This window comes from Lissotriton vulgaris, unplaced genomic scaffold (assembly GCF_964263255.1).
Source record: "Lissotriton vulgaris unplaced genomic scaffold, aLisVul1.2 SCAFFOLD_791, whole genome shotgun sequence".
NCBI lineage: Eukaryota > Metazoa > Chordata > Amphibia > Caudata > Salamandridae > Lissotriton > Lissotriton vulgaris.
The window spans coordinates 364,776-386,284 of NW_028252882.1; the positions used below are offsets into that span (position 1 = coordinate 364,776).

Sequence of the window (21,509 nt, forward strand, 5' to 3'; positions counted from 1 at the left end):
AGCCCTACTTATAATCACTATTCACAACCATCAAATTTCGTAGAGCACCAGCTTTTCGTGTTAGTGGGGCGTGTGCTCTATCACACGACAGGCTTCACCTGGGTGTCTAGCACCAGATGTGTGACTTTGTGAAGGCGTGGGGTGCTTAATAGGCAAAGTGTTGCTTTATAATTATTACTGGTAAATGTCAAATTCGAGGTGGAGCAAAGTTGAAGTGTCAGAGGCGTGGTGTTATTGTTTACATGTCCGCCATCTTGTGAAGCTCGTGAATATTGACAATAGAACAATACTGCTGAACCAATGACTCAGTGGATATGCAATGCCCTGAACTTCTGTTCTTCATGAGGGAATATCCTTCATTCTTAAACCTTTATGGATGTATGGTGTACTGTTGAACAATAATAAGATTCTTGGTCTTAGATTACTAACTCAAAAATAACTGCACAAGAATTCACCAAACAATAACAAACACGGACTGGAGCAATTTACAACATACTCTAATTTTGTTCATTAATTTTTTACTTCTTAAGAGTAAATTCTTCAGTGATCATTTTCATTCTCTTGGGAACAGTCACAGGATTTGGAACCCATCATATAAAATGCATGGGTGAAAAGGGAGGCCAAAGTTATACGCGCAAAAATAATGTTCTATGTAACAAGGTGTCCACCTTAACTACAGAGGCACAAGTGCTCCTTCCTTCTTAACATAGACAATAGAGTGCCCACGTAGTTACACAGCACTTTTCACAACAAATTCAAATTTCAGGAATCCAAAAATCCATCTATATGTAATAATTTGTCATTATTGGTCCAGTATGTGACACTAACAAAATTGTAAATATGTCTCTTTCAAGACAAATTGTTGAAAACTGGCATCAAATGTAATCAAATTATACATGCACATAAAACTTAGTTTGAACTGGCATAGGCTGGTGTAATTGTACAGATACAACACCTTAAACAGCATACCAATGTATCTATATTGTGAGCATGAGCAGAACCAATAGTTATGTTCTATCAGTGACTAGAAAACACAAATGGGCCCAACCCAGAAAGCCATGTGGGCACCCAGTTCCAACTTAGGAGTGCAAAAGTCAAGATTCACAACTGCAAATTAACTTTTATTAACAAACTTTAAAATAACACTGCCTCATATTATGACACCATTGTTGTGCAGTATTAGGTGGGAGTAAATATGCTTCAGGGAGCAGGTTGGAGGCATTCTACTACAGGAGTGCTGTGGCAAGTATAAAAACGCCCAGAATCTCGTGAATTTGTGGAGATTCACAAATGTTTCAATAGCACATTTCCATCCTTGGTGACTTTTTTCCCCCAGGTTTTTATATACCAAGAACTTGATCCGAAGGTATCAGGTATCAGAGCTCTTTAGGTGAGCACCAGTTGTGTTACATATATATTCATTTTGTTAGGAACGGGGAGATGAAGTGATTTGCCCAGAATCACAGGGTGTTGAGCGTCATTACTGAGTCTCGAACCCGGTTCCCCTGATTTGAGATCGACCGCCTTAGCCGTTAGGTCACAACCTCTCCCCAAGTAAGGACAGGTGTAAATATCTATGAAAGCTGTGAATGGGAAAGGTCCCGCCAAACCTGTGATAGGGGAAGGGATTTCTTCACTGGTACACTTATTTTCTGCATTGTGAAAAAAGTTTGCATGTGTAAATAGACTTTTAATGGGCACTTACATATTCGTAATTGCACACCGAGTACGCTAACTCATCTTACATCAGCTTACACACCTGAGTATTAGCAGAAAGTTGCAACTGCTGTCCCTTCCCAGTAGCAATTAATGGATTTCCCCAGTTATTCCTAATGTCTTCGGGGACCCCCAGGGCCGCATTCATAATCCCTGTTAATTCCCCCAGTCACAATGCCCTAAGTGTGTATAGTTTGTGACAACAGGGCTTTCAGCAACCAGAAGAAAGATCTGGTGACCAACGCCACATTTTACAGCATTACTGCTATAGTAGCTTCAGTGCTTAATTTGAGCCGGTGGTTTCCGGTGTTCAGCACCGGCACTTAATCATCAACATCGGCGCGATTCATGAGCACCAGTTAAGGACAAGTTTATTTACGGGGAGATTAAGTGAATCACAGGATGGTGAGCCAACGCCGAAACTCAACCTCGTTCCCCCCCCCCCCTTCCAAAGTCTGCAGCTCTTTCCGTTGCACCACATCCTCGCCCCACCTTCCTGGTTAGCAGTTGGTTCTGTTTTAAGCAGCACTAACAGGAGAAATATGCTGGTGCAAGCTGCCTCCTGACGAGAGCCCCGGCACTTATTTTTTTACAAATGAACCATTGAGTAGCGTCGACCGTTCTGTTTTCTGCCTTCCACAGACTAAATGCGGCAAAACTTCCAGTCTGTCTGCCTGCACGTCTGCCTGCTTTCATATCTGCCTGTGTGTCGTGTCTCCACTTGATGGCTTGTTTGTCCTGCAAAGTGCTTGTTTGCCTGCCTTTGCACCCTTTAATACTTGAGTGAAACTTTAAGGGTGATCCTCAAAAGAACTCTGCTTCATCACGTGCAGGTTTACCTTTCAATGTTTGCACTATTTAACCTTATATTTTCTCATGTTGTTTGGATCACAAGGTTACTGCTTCCTTAAGTGCTGTGTACATCTTTTGATTTTCCCAATATACACATCCAGTGATTACTTTACTTTTCCAACCCCTGGCTTGACCAGCTGCCCTTGAGGAAGTGGTGGTCTTGTGGTATTTGACCAGTGAACATACTGTTCATCTGAATCTAGTGCCTGTTGGAGCATCTAATTGAGCACTATATCACATGCAAATAATGCTTATTCCTACTGAGTTGCATCCTCAGATTGCATGCTATGTGTAAAAGCCTCCTCTACATTCCTAAAACTCTGCATGAAAAATGACCTTTACTTAAATCTTCTAAATTCGACTCTTCTCTATTCCTTCAGTGACATGTTTCCTCTTCCCATCCTTGCACTCTTCCTCACTCTGAGCCCAGCCTACTCTCACACAAGTGTGTTTGCCTTCATCTCTATTACTGCAGTTCTACAAATTGCCAGCTCCTCGTTTCTAAGATCATACAGGACTTCTTTGAAAGTTATACCCGACATCTGCGCGAGCTCATTTATTAATTCCACCGACCATCTGCACAGCCTAACTAACGATCACACCAAAGTCCTATTAATTTCTTCCACCACAAATAAACAAACGTAAATGCATGCAGTGGTTTCCTTGAGAGCAGACGTTTAATTAATTCCAATAACAAATTATAATCAATAAACACTGGACTAATCACTAATATTGGGTTACAGGAGCAGCGTGCTGCCTGGCGTAAAGCGCTTCAATGCCTCGTCTGGGGTAGTAAGCACAATATAAATACAATTTACAATTACAATGACCTGCCATCCTGCCTATGTGCCTTCTTGCACGCCTTCCTTCTTGCCTTTCTATATCTGTGCCATCCTGTCTGCATGTCTGTGCTGTATTGGCATCCGCCTTACCGCCTGTCTCCCCTCATTATATCAAAATGGCAGTCTTTCTTTTCTGCCTTCTTTGTGTCTGCCTGTCCACCTTCCTGCCTTTCTTCCTCGCTCCTTCTTACTGCCTGCTTTCCTGTCTGCATGGCTGCCTTTCTTCAGGCATGCTTGCCATTCTGCCTGCTGCCTTCCTGTCTGCCAAGGAAGAAAGAAAGTAAGAAGGAAGGAAGGCCGGCAGAAAAGGTGGCACAACCTGTTTGGGGGGGGTCACGGGGTAAACAGGGACCACTGGACCCAAACCATGGTGGTTGAGGTTGTTTGCCACTGGTGCCCTGGGGCCCGTCTTACTATGGCTCTGCAAAATGGACCAAGTACAACCTTTTCCGCAGTTGACTCTCAGGGGGGCGAGGAAGGGCATTCAAAGGATTCCAGGGGGTAATGTGAGGGGCAAGAACTCCGAAATCAACAGACACAATTATGGAATGTCCACCCCAGTGCTTGTCTTTATGTAAAAGAAAGTACTTTTATTCACATATCAGAACTAAATGGTACACAATATAATTTGATTAATGAATAAAGGGTGGTACCTTGGTTGCGATCGACTGTGGGCACTATACCTTAGCGATAACAGTCCCCAGTGTTTGTGGCAGATGCATGAATTAGGCGCAGCTACTTTATGCTTACCACAGATGTTCATATGTGCAATTAGTTTGCTCATTCCTAACTCCACTATTGTGACAAGAATCCTGTGCACACGTTAAGCGAGGTGTATACATGTATCATGCTTAATCAAAAGAACACAATAGGTAGTAAATGAAACAAAGTGGACACACTAGAAAGTCTTTTTGTTCTTTAAAGGATTGTATTTGACCTTCCTTTGTTGAAAGGTAACTTCTAAAGCAAATGACCAGCCTTTGGCACAGGATTCTTGTCATAATTACCGAGTGGGCCCTGGCCACTCTCTGCAGAGGTTTCGGGGTCTCCTCTGACCTCGCTGCACCGTCTTCATTATTGTTGTTTTTTACCTAACACACACCGCTACCCGTTAAGGCGCCACACTTCCTGTACACGTCAAAACCCTCCACGGAACCTGCTAACTCCACTATTGATGTGGGCAGAAAAGTCTCAATTCCTCGCTCTCGAGTCCTCAGCGATGTTACCCTCTTTGTTAGTCTCTCTGTTCCAAAAGCAGGCATAGGAACATATCTTGCTTGTCTGTTTTGCAGCAGTGGTGGTTCAGCCAGAGCCCTCACAAAAAAAGACTGCGTTCTTACTGACTACGAGAAAATGGTCTGATCAAGCCACAAATCACAAAACATAATATGCTGCCACCACTGCCTTGAATGATAAACCCAGAACAGGGACGATATCTTTGTGAAGGACCCTCCAGGTCACAGGACTGGTCCTGAACCTTGCATTAACAAAGACAGGCCTAGGCCTCTGCACACATACTAGATTAGATTGATGCCAGAGACAGAATAAGTCAGGATACCAGTCGGGCACTCAGGGCAAGGGTTTACGCCAGTTCACCATGCAAGTAACACAGGGCACAAGTCCTAAAAATAGAAGTGAGGGGACGCTGACTTCACGACAGGAAGTGACGTCATGAAAGGTGGCTTGCACTCAGTTGCAGTTTATAGTTATCGAGCTCCCGGTAAAATAAGTGGGGGGACGCCGTCCACCCACGTGGTACCCCGACTCGAGCCCTGAGGTAACAATTCAGTCCTAACACTACCTTCAAACCCTCCATCTTCAGACCTACTTTCCTTCTTTCTGTGTTTCCGTCCTTCTTTTGTGCATTCCAGCCTGCCTTCATCATTTATTGCTGCTTTCCATTTTTCGTCCCTGTCTTACTTCCACCTTCAATTCCAGCCTACTTCCATCCCCCACCTCTGCCTCTCTTCCCTCCCTCATCTGTGCCTCTCTCATTCATTCGACCTTTCCTGTCTTACTTCGTTCCTACATGTCCCCTAACCTTCCTTTGTCCTTTCCAGCCTTCCTTTCTGTATTCCTGCCTGATTGACAAACGTATTTCCTTCCATCTTTCCTTTTTCTGTCTTTGCCTGTTTCCTTCCTTAACTCCTGCTTCTTGGCTTTCCCTTCATTTCTTCCTTCATTTCTGTCTTGTTTCTTGTATGTCTTCCATCTCTCTTCTTATCTGCCTTTCTTTCTGCATATCTTCATTTCTGGCTTTCTTCCTACATCTTTATGTCTGTCGTTCTTATTTGTGTCTAGCCCTATTCCGTCTTGACATCCTGTGTGTCTGTCTCCTCCTGATTCTTTGCCTTCCTGTTTGTCTAGTTTTCCCTTCCTGCCTCAATTCTTTACTATTCTCCTTCATTCCTTCCTCTTACCCATCTGTTGTCTTTCTTGCCTCCCCACCTGCCTTCTTTGCTTCCACTTTTTTTCCTCCCTGCCTTACTTTCGTTATGCTTCATTTACCCATCTGCCTTCCTTCATCCATTCTTTCCAGCTTGCCTTCCTAGAAGTGCTCCCGCCAGCTTTCCCTACTTCCTTTCTCTCTGTCCTTTCTTCAAGCCCTCCAGTCTGGCTTGTTTGTCGCCGCCTCTCCCTTACAGCTGCCTGTCTGTCGGCCCTCCACCCTGGCTGCCTCGCGCCCTGTGGGGTTGCGTGAGGACTGCTTACGTTATAGTCTGACCTGGGTACAGATGGGCACATGCCTCCCTGGCTTGGCATGATCATGAGACTTTTCTGCAACCCATCCTGGCTCAGAAACCAAAACCTCATGTGATCACGACCGGGCGAAGACTGTATTTTCCCCCCAACCTGCTGCAGAGATCACTGTGCGACTTCCGGGTCACATGTTTACCTGTGAGGTAGCTGAGTGGGTTAAGCGCGTGCAGTAGAGAGGTGTGCGCTGGTGGCTTGTTCGAGTCCCGCGGATGCGACTATCTGGTTGGAATTCTGTGTAACCTGCAGACGATGGGAGGCCAGGGCCGCCTGCACCTGTCATCCTTCCAAGGTAGATACACGAGTATAATTGCGTTTGCTAGTATGTATTGCTTAAGGAGCCAAGAAGAAATGTGGTGCTTCCTGAATATGATCAAAATAACAATTATTTTGCTATTTCACGTACTCACTCAAAAAAAAAATGTATTTTGGGGGGGGGGGGGGGCTTTTATTCATTCTTCTCTTCCACGGCGGGGACTGGAGGAACACAAGCTGGTAAATGTCTGGCAAGCAGACTCGCTCCCAGCCATCTGCTCCTTGACGTGAGGCGGAGACTTCCAATCAGAGAAGGAATCGGGCGAGGAGGGGCGGGCAGCGGGAGCAGGGAGGGGGCTGGGGCGGAGGAGGCTCCGGGTGGGGCTGACCTCATTCTTACGTCCCTCCCCCCTGGCGTGCTGTCCTTGAAGAATCTCCTTTCGGAAGGTGGCCTCTCAACTGGGAGGGGGTGACAGTCAAGCGAATACTCCTGAGTGAGGCCCCCCAACAAATGCCATCTCACCTTTGAGATTGGCGGATACGTGTGTGTGTGGGTGGGGGGTGTTTAAGAGGTTTGGCTTTATGGCGCGCGGGAGGCAGGAGACATGGGCACAGAGAACTTGGCGGTGCTCCCTGCGGCTGACCCCCCTCCCTTTGAAGCTGCCCCTTTCAAAAAGGTGGCCTCTCACCTGGGATGGACGGCGGCCTATGGACTAGTTTAACGCGTGGGAGGGGGAGGGGGCACGGAGACGTAGAGGCTCGTGTGAAGCTAACCCACCCTCTGAATATACCCCTTCATGAAGGTGGCCTCTCACCTGAGACTGAGATATGTTTTGAATCGTGGGGTAAGGGACAGGTAATATAACCCGTCAAGAAGGTGGCCTCTCACCTGAAAATGTGGGGTGGGGGCACCTATATATATATATATATATATATATATATATTTAGGATCTCTTGGGGGCCAAGTGGAGGTGACCGAGAAGCTGACGCTTCTGTCGAGGCTGAACTCGTTTCCTCCGCTTAAAAACATTTTTCATAAAGGCGCCCCTCCCCCTCCTTGTGGCGACTGAGTGGTCCAAGGTGGGGTAGCTGGAGGTATCATGCCTGAGCGAGCGGACATGCCTCCTACGTGATGTTGCCCTCTCATGAGGGTGAGAAGTAGTGGAACAAGGGTAGGTATCATGGATGCAGCAGGTGCAGTGACCTCGGTACCCAAAGGAGTGAGGGGTTCATTATTATAACTTTATTTATTTTAAACCTGAACAGTGGGGTGGGGCATTTACTTGGATTAGACCCCACGCCGCCCTTCCTGCACCCTAGTATTGTAGGAAGGGGTGCTGAGGACAGAGACCCCTCTCCCCGCCCCATTGGCCGCCCCACACCCCTGCCTTTGATAGTCCACCATACACGAACTATATCCAGGGCCACTAGAATAATGTGGTTTAGCGGCTGCAGCGTTTACCTTATAATTATGGATCTACCGCATAATCGACCATCTGCTGGGTTTAACACTAATATGTGTTTCTAGATTAAAAGGATCAAAAGTTACTAAAACGCAGCCATGTTTGTTGGCATGTAGTGGACTGCCCTTTGCACACAACGACCGGTCACTTTACTGTTGCTTAATGCTGTATTTGGGTATTCAACTGTTCCTATTAAGGTGAACACTTTGCACCGTGTTAATATGTGTAAAAGGGACAGGCTAATGAAGCAGTTCTATAAAAAAAATGCGCCGCATAATTTGGCGTTTGTGGCCACATAATTTAGACAACGCTGCCGCATAATTTGATCGTCCCCTGCCGCATAATTCCAGTGGCCCTGGCTATACATTTAAGCTTGAAGTGATGGGCGAGGGTATTGAGGGGTGCGAAGAGAGGAAGGACAGAGTGGGTGCCCTTCTTGAGGCTTTACTTCACCCTCACCCACTCACTTAACGCGCTGTCCTTGAAAATAACGGTCTGCCTGTGTGAACGGGTTGCATGGAAAAAGGAGGGAGAGGAGGGGTGGAGTAGACCCCTCCATCTTACTCCCTCCCCGTATCACCGTCCCTGCCCCAACTTGTTGCGATGGGAGATGCTGGAGAATCAAATTATCGCCTCCCAGCTGCAGCCCGGGCACAGAGCCGGGGTCGTCTTTTTGTGTAATTACCACAGAAAAATAATGTTGAATGCGCCGTGTTCTGTCGAGGCTAGAATGAGAGAAGGGTGTTGATTGGCGGGCTGGAGGTGTGAGATGAGCGCTTCACTGGTTGCAAGATAGCACGGTGTGTTAAAGAGCCTGCTGAACATGCCTGCAGGCCGCCTGCAGATCACTGGTTTTAAGCCCCGCAGGGATGACTCGGCCTTTTATCCTTCTGAAGAGCTGCTTGACTCAACCTTTTACCCTTCTGAAGATCTGCATGACTCGGCTTTTTACCCTTCTGAAGATCTGCATGACTCGGCCTTTTATCCTTCTGAAGAGCTGCTTGACTCAGCCTTTTATCCTTCTGAAGATCTGCAAGCTGAATCGCCATAAAGTGTTGCAAGATGTAAAAGAGGTTGTGGCCCTGAAACCACATCTCCTAATATTTTCAGGGCCCTACTAGACAATACCCTGAGCGTTCATCTCTCCCTTGATTTAGGATTAACAAGAGCCGAATGCGGTGATGAGTCGTGAAGGAGGGACGTGGGCTCGAGACAGGGAAGAGTGAGAGAAACGCTGCCATGGCGGTGCAGGGGCCTTATGGATATGGGGCAGCTTGTGAACACGTGACTTAGTGGTGCCCATAAGGTACATGGACAGTGATTACATTTGAAATCTATAGTTGTGAAGTGGTGGTCTAGTGAAAGAGATGTAGCCTGTTGGTGGAGTTGCCTTCTAGTGGTGCAGCTGTGGTTCTGTGGTGTAGATGAGGTCTAATGGTGGAGGTGTGATTTATTGCATAAGATGTGTAATGGAGGAGATACTGAGTGGTGCAGCTGTGGTTCTGTGGCGTAGATGAGGCCTAATGGTGGCGGTGTGATTTATTGCATAAGATGTTGTGTAGTGGTGGAGATACTGAGTGGTGCAGCTGTGGTCTTGTGGCGTAGATGAGGCCTAATGGTGGAGGTGTGATTTATTGCATAAGATGTGTAATGGTGGATATACTAAGTGGTGCAGCTGTGGTTCTGTGGCGTAGATGAGGTCTAATGGTGGAGGTGTGATTTATTGCATAAGATGTGTAATGGTGGAGATACTGAGTGGTGCAGCTGTGGTTCTGTGGCGTAGATGAGGTCTAATGGTGGAGGTGTGATTTATTGCATAAGATGTGTAATGGTGGATATACTAAGTGGTGCAGCTGTGGTTCTGTGGCGTAGATGAGGTCTAATGGTGGAGGTGTGATTTATTGCATAAGCTGTGTAATGGTGGAGATACTGAGTAGTGCAGCTGTGGTTTTGTGGCATAGATGAGGACTAATGGTGGAGGTGTGCTTTAATGCATAAGATGTTCTGAGATGGTGGATATACTGCATGGTGAAGCTGTAGTTCTGTGGCATAGATGATGTCTAATGGTGAAGGTGTGATTTATTGCATAAGAGGTTGTGTAGTGGTGGATATACTGAGTGGTGCAGCTGTGGTCCTGTGGCGAAGATGAGGCCTAATGGTGGAGGTGTGATTTATTGCATAAGATGTTGTGTAATGGTGGAGATACTGAGTAGTGCAGCTGTGGTTTTGTGGCATAGATGAGGTCTAATGGTGGAGGTGTGCTTTAATGCATAAGATGTTCTGAGATGGTGGATATACTGCATGGTGAAGCTGTAGTTCTGTGGCATAGATGATGTCTAATGGTGAAGGTGTGATTTATTGCATAAGAGGTTGTGTAGTGGTGGATATACTGAGTGGTGCAGCTGTGGTCCTGTGACGTAGATGAGGCCTAATGGTGGAGGTGTGATTTATTGCATAAGATGTGTAATGGTGGAGATACTGAGTGGTGCAGCTGTGGTTCTGTGGCGTAGATGAGGTCTAATGGTGGCGGTGTGATTTAATGCTTAAGATGTGTAATGGAGGAGATAATGAGTGGTGCAGCTGTGGTTTTGTGGAATAGATGAGGTCTAATGGTGGAGGTGTGCTTTAATGCATAGGATGTTCTGTGATGGTGGATATACTGCGTGGTGCAGCTGTAGTTCTCTGGCATAGATGACGTCTAATGGTGGAGGTGTGATTTATTGCATAAGATGTTGTGTAGTGGTGGAGATACTGAGTGGTGCAGCAGTGGTCTTGTGGCGTAGATGAGGCCTAATGGTGGAGGTGTGATTTATTGCATAAGATGTGTAATGGTGGATATACTGAGTGGTGCAGCTGTGGTCCTGTGGCGTAGATGAGGTTTAATGCTGGAGGTGTGATTTAATGCTTAAGATGTGTAATGGTGGAGATATTGAGTCGAGCAGCTGTGGTCTTGTGGCGTAGATGAGGTCTAATGGTGGCGGTGTGATTTAATGCATAAGATGTGTAATGGTGGAGATACTGAGTGGTGCAGCTGTAGTTCTGTGGCGTAGATGAGGTTTAATGCTAGAGGTGTGATTTAATGCTTAAGATGTGTATTGGTGGAGATACTGAGTCGTGCAGCTGTGGTTCTGTGGCGTAGATGAGGTCTAATGGTGGCGGTGTGATTTAATGCATAAGATGTGTAATGGTGGAGATACTGAGTGGTGCAGCTGTAGTTCTGTGGCGTAGATGAGGTTTAATGCTAGAGGTGTGATTTAATGCTTAAGATGTGTAATGGTGGAGATACTGAGTCGTGCAGCTGTGGTTCTGTGGCGTAGATGAGGTCTAATGGTGGAGGTGTGATTTAATGCTAAGATACTGTGTAATTGTGGAGATACTGAGTGGTGCAGCTGTGGTTCTGTGGCATAGATGAGGTCTAATGGTGGAGGTGTGATTTATTGCATAAGATGTGTAATAGTGGAGATACTGAGTGGTGCAGCTGTGGTTCTGTGGCATAGATCAGTTCTAATGGTGGAGGTGTGATTTAATGCATAAGATGTGTAATAGTGGAGATACTGAGTCGTGCAGCTGTGGTTCTGTGGCGTAGATGAGGTCTATTGGTGGCGGTGTGATTTAATGCATAAGATGTGTAATGGTGGAGATACTGAGTGGTGCAGCTGTGGTTCTGTGGCGTAGATGAGGTCTAATGGTGGTGGTGTGATTTAATGCATAAGATACTGTGTAATTGTGGAGATACTGAGTGGTGCAGCTGTGGTTCTGTGGCATAGATGAGGCCTAATGGTGGAGGTGTGATTTAATGCATAAGATGTTGTGTAATGGAGGAAATACTGAGTGGTGCAGCTGTGGTTCTGTGGCATAGATGACGTCTAATGGTGGAGGTGTGACTTAATGCATAAGATGTGTAATGGTGGAGATACTGAGTGGTGCAGCTGTGGTTCTGTGGCGTAGATGAGGTCTAATGGTGGTGGTGTGATTTAATGCATAAGATACTGTGTAATTGTGGAGATACTGAGTGGTGCAGCTGTGGTTCTGTGGCATAGATGAGGCCTAATGGTGGAGGTGTGATTTAATGCATAAGATGTTGTGTAATGGAGGAAATACTGAGTGGTGCAGCTGTGGTTCTGTGGCATAGATGACGTCTAATGGTGGAGGTGTGACTTAATGCATAAGATGTGTAATGGTGGAGATACTGAGTCGTGCAGCTGTGGTTCTGTGGCATAGATGAGGTCTAATGGCGGAGGTGTGACTTAATGCATAATATGTGTAATTGTGGAGATACTGAGTGGTGCAGCTGTGGTTCTGTGGCATAGATGAGGTCTAATGGCGGAGGTGTGACTTAATGCATAATATGTGTAATTGTGGAGATACTGAGTGGTGCAGCTGTGGTTCTGTGGCATAGATGAGGCCTAATGGTGGAGGTGTGATTTAATGCATAAGATACTGTGTAATTGTGGAGATACTGAGTGGTGCAGCTGTGGTTCTGTGGTGTAGATGAGGTCTAATGGTGGAAGTGTGACTTGATGCATAAGATGTGTAATGGTGGAGATACGGAGTGGTGCAGCTGGGGTTCTGTGGCGTAGATGAGGCCTAATGGTGGAGGTGTGATTTAATGCATAAGATACTGTGTAATTGTGGAGCTACTGAGTGGTGCAGCTGTGGTTCTGTGGCATAGATGAGGTCTAATGGTGGAGGTGTGATTTATTGCATAAGATGTGTAATGGTGGAGATACTGAGTGGTGCAGCTGTGGTTCTGTGGCGTAGATCAGTTCTAATGGTGGAGATGTGATTTAATGCATAAGATTCTGTGTAATTGTGGAGATACTGAGTGGTGCAGCTGTGGTTCTGTGGCATAGATGACGTCTAATGGTGGAGGTGTGACTTAATGCATAAGATGTGTAATGGTGGAGATACTGAGTCGTGCAGCTGTGGTTCTGTGGCATAGATGAGGTCTAATGGCGGAGGTGTGACTTAATGCATAATATGTGTAATTGTGGAGATACTGAGTGGTGCAGCTGTGGTTCTGTGGCATAGATTAGGCCTAATGGTGGAGGTGTGATTTAATGCATAAGATACTGTGTAATTGTGGAGATACTGAGTGGTGCAGCTGTGGTTCTGTGGTGTAGATGAGGTCTAATGGGGGAGGTGTGACTTAATGCATAAGATGTGTAATGGTGAAGATACTGAGTGGTGCAGCTGTGGTCCTGTGGCGTAGATGAGGCCTAATGGTGGAGGTGTGATTTAATGCATAAGATACTGTGTAATTGTGGAGATACTGAGTGATGCAGCTGTGGTTCTGTGGCATAGATGAGGTCTAATGGTGGAAGTGTGACTTGATGCATAAGATGTGTAATGGTGGAGATACGGAGTGGTGCAGCTGGGGTTCTGTGGCGTAGATGAGGCCTAATGGTGGAGGTGTGATTTAATGCATAAGATACTGTGTAATTGTGGAGCTACTGAGTGGTGCAGCTGTGGTTCTGTGGCATAGATGAGGTCTAATGGCGGATGTGTGACTTAATGCATAATATGTGTAATTGTGGAGATACTGAGTGGTGCAGCTGTGGTTCTGTGGCATAGTTGAGGCCTAATGGTGGAGGTGTGATTTAATGCATAAGATACTGTGTAATTGTGGAGATACTGAGTGGTGCAGCTGTGGTTCTGTGGTGTAGATCAGGCCTAATGGTGGAGGTGTGATTTATTGCATAAGATGTGTAATGGTGGATATACTGAGTGGTGCAGCTGTGGTCCTGTGGCGTAGATGAGGTTTAATGCTGGAGGTGTGATTTAATGCTTAAGATGTGTAATGGTGGAGATATTGAGTCGAGCAGCTGTGGTCCTGTGGCGTAGATGAGGTCTAATGGTGGCGGTGTGATTTAATGCATAAGATGTGTAATGGTGGAGATACTGAGTGGTGCAGCTGTGGTTCTGTGGCGTAGATGAGGTTTAATGCTAGAGGTGTGATTTAATGCTTAAGATGTGTATTGGTGGAGATACTGAGTCGTGCAGCTGTGGTTCTGTGGCGTAGATAAGGTCTAATGGTGGCGGTGTGATTTAATGCTAAGATACTGTGTAATTGTGGAGATACTGAGTGGTGCAGCTGTGGTTCTGTGGCATAGATGAGGTCTAATGGTGGAGGTGTGATTTATTGCATAAGATGTGTAATAGTGGAGATACTGAGTGGTGCAGCTGTGGTTCTGTGGCATAGATCAGTTCTAATGGTGGAGGTGTGATTTAATGCATAAGATGTGTAATAGTGGAGATACTGAGTCGTGCAGCTGTGGTTCTGTGGCGTAGATGAGGTCTATTGGTGGCGGTGTGATTTCATGCATAAGATGTGTAATAGTGGAGATACTGAGTCGTGCAGCTGTGGTTCTGTGGCGTAGATGAGGTCTATTGGTGGCGGTGTGATTTAATGCATAAGATGTGTAATGGTGGAGATACTGAGTGGTGCAGCTGTGGTTCTGTGGCGTAGATGAGGTCTAATGGTGGTGGTGTGATTTAATGCATAAGATACTGTGTAATTGTGGAGATACTGAGTGGTGCAGCTGTGGTTCTGTGGCATAGATGAGGCCTAATGGTGGAGGTGTGATTTAATGCATAAGATGTTGTGTAATGGAGGAAATACTGAGTGGTGCAGCTGTGGTTCTGTGGCATAGATGACGTCTAATGGTGGAGGTGTGACTTAATGCATAAGATGTGTAATGGTGGAGATACTGAGTCGTGCAGCTGTGGTTCTGTGGCATAGATGAGGTCTAATGGCGGAGGTGTGACTTAATGCATAATATGTGTAATTATGGAGATACTGAGTGGTGCAGCTGTGGTTCTGTGGCATAGATGAGGTCTAATGGTGGAGGTGTGATTTAATGCATAAGATACTGTGTAATTGTGGAGATACTGAGTGGTGCAGCTGTGGTTCTGTGGTGTAGATGAGGTCTAATGGTGGAAGTGTGACTTGATGCATAAGATGTGTAATGGTGGAGATACGGAGTGGTGCAGCTGGGGTTCTGTGGCGTAGGTGAGGCCTAATGGTGGAGGTGTGATTTAATGCATAAGATACTGTGTAATTGTGGAGCTACTGAGTGGTGCAGCTGTGGTTCTGTGGCATAGATGAGGTCTAATGGTGGAGGTGTGATTTATTGCATAAGATGTGTAATGGTGGAGATACTGAGTGGTGCAGCTGTGGTTCTGTGGCATAGATGAGGTCTAATGGTGGAGGTGTGATTTATATCATAAGATGTTGTGTAGTGGTGGAGATACTGAGTGGTGCAGCTGTGGTCCGGTGGCGTAGATGAGGCCTAATGGTGGAGGTGTGATTTATTGCATAAGATGTGTAATGGTGGAGATACTGAGTGGTGCAGCTGTGGTTCTGTGGCGTATATCAGTTCTAATGGTGGAGATGTGATTTAATGCATAAGATACTGTGTAATTGTGGAGATACTGAGTGGTGCAGCTGTGGTTCTGTGGCATAGATGACGTCTAATGGTGGAGGTGTGACTTAATGCATAAGATGTGTAATGGTGGAGATACTGAGTCGTGCAGCTGTGGTTCTGTGGCATAGATGAGGTCTAATGGCGGAGGTGTGACTTAATGCATAATATGTGTAATTGTGGAGATACTGAGTGGTGCAGCTGTGGTTCTGTGGCATAGATGAGGTCTAATGGCGGAGGTGTGACTTAATGCATAATATGTGTAATTGTGGAGATACTGAGTGGTGCAGCTGTGGTTCTGTGGCATAGATTAGGCCTAATGGTGGAGGTGTGATTTAATGCATAAGATACTGTGTAATTGTGGAGATACTGAGTGGTGCAGCTGTGGTTCTGTGGTGTAGATGAGGTCTAATGGGGGAGGTGTGACTTAATGCATAAGATGTGTAATGGTGAAGACACTGAGTGGTGCAGCTGTGGTCCTGTGGCGTAGATGAGGCCTAATGGTGGAGGTGTGATTTAATGCATAAGATACTGTGTAATTGTGGAGATACTGAGTGATGCAGCTGTGGTTCTGTGGCATAGATGAGGTCTAATGGTGGAAGTGTGACTTGATGCATAAGATGTGTAATGGTGGAGATACGGAGTGGTGCAGCTGGGGTTCTGTGGCGTAGATGAGGCCTAATGGTGGATGTGTGACTTAATGCATAATATGTGTAATTGTGGAGATACTGAGTGGTGCAGCTGTGGTTCTGTGGCATAGATGAGGCCTAATGGTGGAGGTGTGATTTAATGCATAAGATACTGTGTAATTGTGGAGCTACTGAGTGGTGCAGCTGTGGGTCTGTGGCATAGATGAGGTCTAATAACGGATGTGTGACTTAATGCATAATATGTGTAATTGTGGAGATACTGAGTGGTGCAGCTGTGGTTCTGTGGCATAGATGAGGCCTAATGGTGGAGGTGTGATTTAATGCATAAGATACTGTGTAATTGTGGAGATACTGAGTGGTGCAGCTGTGGTTCTGTGGTGTAGATCAGGTCTAATGGTGGAAGTGTGACTTGATGCATAAGATGTGTAATGGTGGAGATACGGAGTGGTGCAGCTGGGGTTCTGTGGCGTAGATGAGGCCTAATGGTGGAGGTGTGATTTAATGCATAATATACTGTGTAATTGTGGAGATAATGAGTGGTGCAGCTGTGGTTCTGTGGCGTAGATGAGGCCTAATGGTGGCGGTGCGATTTAATGCATAAGATGTGTAATGGTGGAGATACTGAGTGGTGCAGCTATGGTTCTCTGGCATAGATGAATTGTAATGGTGGAGGTGTAATTTCATGCATAATATGTTGTGTAATGGTGGAGATACTGAGTCGTGCAGCTGTGGTTCTGTGGCGTAGATGAGGTCTAATGGTGGCGGTGTGATTTAATGCATATGATGTGTAATGGTGGAGATACTGAGTGGTGCAGCTGTGGTTCTCTGGTGTAGTTGAGGTGAAATGCTGGAGGTGTGATTTAGTGTATTAGATGTGTAAGGGTGGAGATACTGAGTGGTGCAGCTTTGGTCCTGTGGCATAGATGAGGTCTAATGGTGCAGATGTGATTTAATGCATAAGATGTGTAATGGTGGACATGTGGGCTAGGTGTGTGGCTGTGTCCTGGAGATGTGATGGCGTTAGGGAGATGTAATCCAGTGACACAGGTGAGGTCCTGTGGAGATGTGGTGAAGTTAAGAAGATGTAATCCAGTGACACAGGTGAGGCGATGTGGTGAAGTTAGGGAGATGTAATCCAGTGACACGGGTAAGGTCCAGTGGAGATATGGTGAAGTTAGGGAGATGTAATCCAGTGACACAGGTGAGGTCCTGTGGAGATGTGGTGAAGGCAGGGAGATGTAATCCAGTGACACAGGTGAGGTCCTGTGGAGATGTGGTGAAGGTATAGAGATGTAATCCAGGGACACGTGTGAGGTCCTGTGGAGATGTGGTGAAGGTAGGGAGATGTAATCCAGTGAAACGGGTAAGGTCCTGTGGAGATGTGGTGAAGTTAGGGAGATGTAAGCCAGTGACACAGGTGAGGTCCTGTGGAGATGTGGTGAAGGTAGGGAGATGTAATCCAGTGACACGGGTGAGGTCCTGTGGAGATGTGGTGAAGGTAGGGAGATGTAATCCAGTGACACAGGTAAGGTCCTGTGGAGATGTGGTGAAGTTAGGGAAATGTAATCCAGTGACACAGGTGAGGTCCTATGGAGATGTGGTGAAGGTAGGGAGATGTAATCCAGTGACACGGGTGAGGTCCTGTGGAGATGTGGTGAAGGTAGGGAGATGTAATCCAGTGACACAAGTAAGGTCCTGTAGAGATGTGGTGAAGTTAGGGAAATGTAATCCAGTGACACAGGTGAGGTCCTGTGGAGATGTGGTGAAGGTAGGGAGGTGTAATCCAATGACACAGATGAGGTCCTGTGGAGATGTGGAGATGTGGTGAAGTTAGGGAGATGTAATCCAGTGACACAGGTGAGGTCCTGTGGAGATGTGGTGAAGGCAGGGAGATGTAATCCAGTGACACAGGTGAGGTCCTGTGGAGATATGGTGAAGGTAGGGAGATGTAATCCAGTGACACGGGTAAGGTCCTGTGGAGATGTGGTGAAGTTAGGGAGATGTAATCCAGTGACACAGGTGAGGTCCTATGGAGATGTGGTGAAGGCAGGGAGATGTAATCCAGTGACACGGGTGAGGTCCTTTGGAGATGTGGTGAAGGTAGGGGGATGTAATCCAGTGACACAGGTGAGGTCCTGTGGAGAAGTGGTGGAGTTAGGGAGATGTAATCCAGTGACACAGGTGAGGTCCTGTGGAGATATGGTGAAGGTAGGGAGACGTAATCCATTGACACAGGTGAGGTCCTGTGGAGATATGGTGAAGGTAGGGAGATGTAATCCAGTGACACAGGTGAAGTCCTGTGGAGATGTGGTGAAGGTATAGAGATGTAATCCAGGGACACGTGTGAGGTCCTGTGGTGATGTGGTGAAAGTAGGGAGATGTAATCCAGTGACACAGGTAAGGTCCTGTGGAGATGTGGTGAAAGTAGGGAGATGTAATCCAGTGACACAGGTGAGGTCCTGTGGAGATGTGGTGAAGGTAGGGAGATGTAATCCAGTGACACAGGTGAGGTCCTGTGGAGATGTAATGAAGGTAGGGAGATGTAATCCAGTGACACAGGTGAGGTCCTGTGGAGATGTGGTGAAGGTAGGGAGATGTAATCCAGTGACACAGGTGAGGTCCTGTAGAGATGTGGCGAAGTTAGGGAGATGTAATCCAGTGACACAGGTGAGGTCCTGTGGAGATGTGGTGAAGGTAGGGAGATGTAATCCAGTGACACAAGTAAGGTCCTGTGGAGATGTGGTGAAGGTAGGGAGATGTAATCCAGTGACACAGGTGAGGTCCTGTGGAGATGTGGTGAAGGTTGGGAGATGTAATCCAGTGACACAGGTGAGGTCCTTTGGAGATGTGGTGAAGGTAGGGAGATGTAATCCAGTGACACAAGTAAGGTCCTGTGGAGATGTGGGGAAGGTAGGGAGATGTATTCCAGTGACACAGGTGAGGTCCTGTGGAGATGTGGTGAAGGTAGGGAGATGTAATCCAGTGACACAGGTGAGGTCCTGTGGATATGTGCTGAAGTTAGGGAGATGTAATCCAGTGACACAGGTGAGGTCCTGTGGAGATGTGGTGAAGGAAGGGAGATGTAATCCAGTGACACAGGTGAGGTCCTGTGGAGATGTGGTGAAGGTAGGGAGATGTAATCCAGTGACACAGGTAAGGTCCTGTGGAGATGTGGTGAAGGTAGGGAGATGTAATCCAGTGACACTGGTGAGGCCCTATGGAGAGAGTGGTGAATGTAGGGAGATGTAATCCAGTGACACAGGTGAGGCCCTATGGAGATGTGGTGAAGGTAGGAAGATGTAATCCAGTGACACAGGTAAGGTCCTGTGGAGATGTGGTGAAGGTAGGGAGATGTAATCCAGTGACACAGGTGAGGTCCTGTGGAGATGTTGTGATGGTAGGGAGATGTAATCCAGTAACACAAGTAAGGTCCTGTGGAGATGTGGCGAAGTTAGGGAGATGTAATCCAGTGACACAGGTGAGGTCCTGTGGAGATGTGGTGAAGGTAGGGAGATGTAATCCAGTGACACAGGTGAGGTCCTGTGGAGTTGTGGTGAAGATAGGGAGATGTAATCCAGTGACACGGGTGAGGTCCTATGGTGATGTGGTGAAGGTAGGGAGATGTAACCCAGTGACACAGGTGAGGTCCTGTGGAGATGTGGTGAAGTTAGGGAGATGTAATCCAGTGACACAGGTGAGGTCCTGTGGAGATGTAGTGAAGGTAGGGAGATATAATCCAGTGACACAGGTGAGGTCCTGTGGAGATGTGGTCTAATGATGGAAGTGAGATTTTGAGGATAGGGGGTAGTCAAATAGTGGAAGTGGAGGAGGATGTGGTCTGAAGGTGGAAATGAGGTCTTGTGGATGGGTTGAGGACTAGTGGCAGAGATGTGGTATAGTGCTCAAGCTGCGGCCTGTTGGTGCTAGTGTAGTCCTGCGGACAGCATGGGGTCTAGTGATGGAAATGTAACTTAGCGAACGGGATGTGGTCTAATGGTGGTGGCGAACACCTGTGGATGGTGCGTGGTGTAGGGCTTCAGATGTGGTTCACTGGTGGTGATGGGGTCCAGGAGTGAAGGCGTGGGCCTACGAGGATACCAGTCTGGTGGCTGAGATGTTGTTTAATGATGGAGATGTAGGTAGTCTGTTTTGGTGTAGTCGTGCGGACAGTATGTGGTGTAAATGTGGTATAGCGGAGAGGATGTGTCCAGTGGCGTAGAGTTGGTGTAGTGATCTTGACGTTATCTAGTGATGGGTATTCTGGTGCAGCAGACTAGATGTATTCTAGTGGTTTGGCCTTTCTTTGAAATGTGAGTACTTTCCAAACTGACAATGTGTGATCCTGGGCAAATCACTTCATCTCCCTGAATCCCACGTTTCTTAAGCGAAAGACAAACATCTTATGCAAGTTGTCCAGATGAAAGCATCAGGTCTTACGCAGGACACGTGCAATACATTCGTCCCCCTTACCTGAAATCGCTGTAGGGGTGTATAATCCAGAATCCCGCCTTTTTCACCCTCTGCTGCTCGATCTCCACAGCCTTGTGGCTGCCGAACATGCGCAGGGAGAACTTGTTGATGGCCGGCTGCAGCATGGCCCCGAACTGCCGCTGCATGAAGGTGTACTGGCTGGAGTTGGGGTCCTCGGCGTCCGGCACGATCTGCTCGCCCGCCTCGGACTTCTGCTCCCCGTCGTGCTTCTCCAGCGAGGCCTGGGCCGGCGAGGACACCCCCGAGGCCGGCGGCTCGCCCTGGCCCGGGGGAGGCTGGCTCGGGCCCGAGGTGGAGCTCTTGGCGCTGGAGAGGGTGGTGGCATCCTCCGAGGGCAGGTGGGCCTCCCCGTCCACGATAGGCTGCTTGTCCCCCAGCTCGCTGTCCTGGGAGGCCCTGTTGGGCAGGGAGTGGAGGCTGCCCCGGCCCCTCCGGCCCTCCTTGGCCAGGCTGGCCTTGCGCTGGCCTCGGCCGCCCAGCTCGGCATCCATGCCGGCCTCTCGGAGACGAGCGCTGCTTCCTCAGGGGGCCCTCCTCACGTTTCCTTCAAACGCCCTTGCCCGCAGGTCCGCCCCGCCGTCTGCGGCGAGCTGCATCCTCCCCGGAGCTCCCGGAACGCGCAAAGAACCAGGGGAGCGCCCAAGTCCATTGGGGTCCGGGTGCCAGCGGCTGAGGGGCCGGTCAGGAGGGGTGCGTGAGTGCCAGGGAGCTGCACTTTCTGCCTCGCATCTCACCTTGGCGGGCGCGGAGCCCCGGCTTCAGCTGAGGTGTGCAGAATTAATCTGGTTCTAAGCCCCCACTGGCATCCTCTTAGGGACGGTCCGGCTGTGGCGCACCCCGGCTAGGCAGAGGTGAGGGCAGCGGCTGCGGCTAGGAGAGAGGGCGAGGAGAGAGAGAGAGAGGATGGATGGAGACGGAAGGGATGTGCATCTCTGCAGAGGAGCGGAGAGGAGGATGCTGGCGGCTCAGCAGCGTCAATGCTGCCCTCCAAAGGCCTGCGCGAGGATCTCTGCCGGCGCTGGTACCCAGCGCTCTCCAGGCGCTGTCAGTGCTGACGGG

The 21,509-nt window shown here is 47.7% G+C and overlaps 1 protein-coding gene across 1 annotated transcript in view; it reads right to left on the bottom strand.

Moving 5' to 3' along the window:
* LOC147661226 (potassium/sodium hyperpolarization-activated cyclic nucleotide-gated channel 3-like) overlaps positions 1 to 20,941 on the bottom strand; it is a 152,848-nt gene extending 131,907 nt beyond the window's left edge. The window contains exon 1 of the mRNA XM_086951223.1: positions 20,430 to 20,941. Within this exon, the coding sequence (XP_086807349.1) occupies positions 20,430 to 20,941 (512 nt within the window). The remainder of the gene's footprint in view (positions 1 to 20,429) is intronic.
* Positions 20,942 to 21,509: the final 568 nt, after the last annotated feature.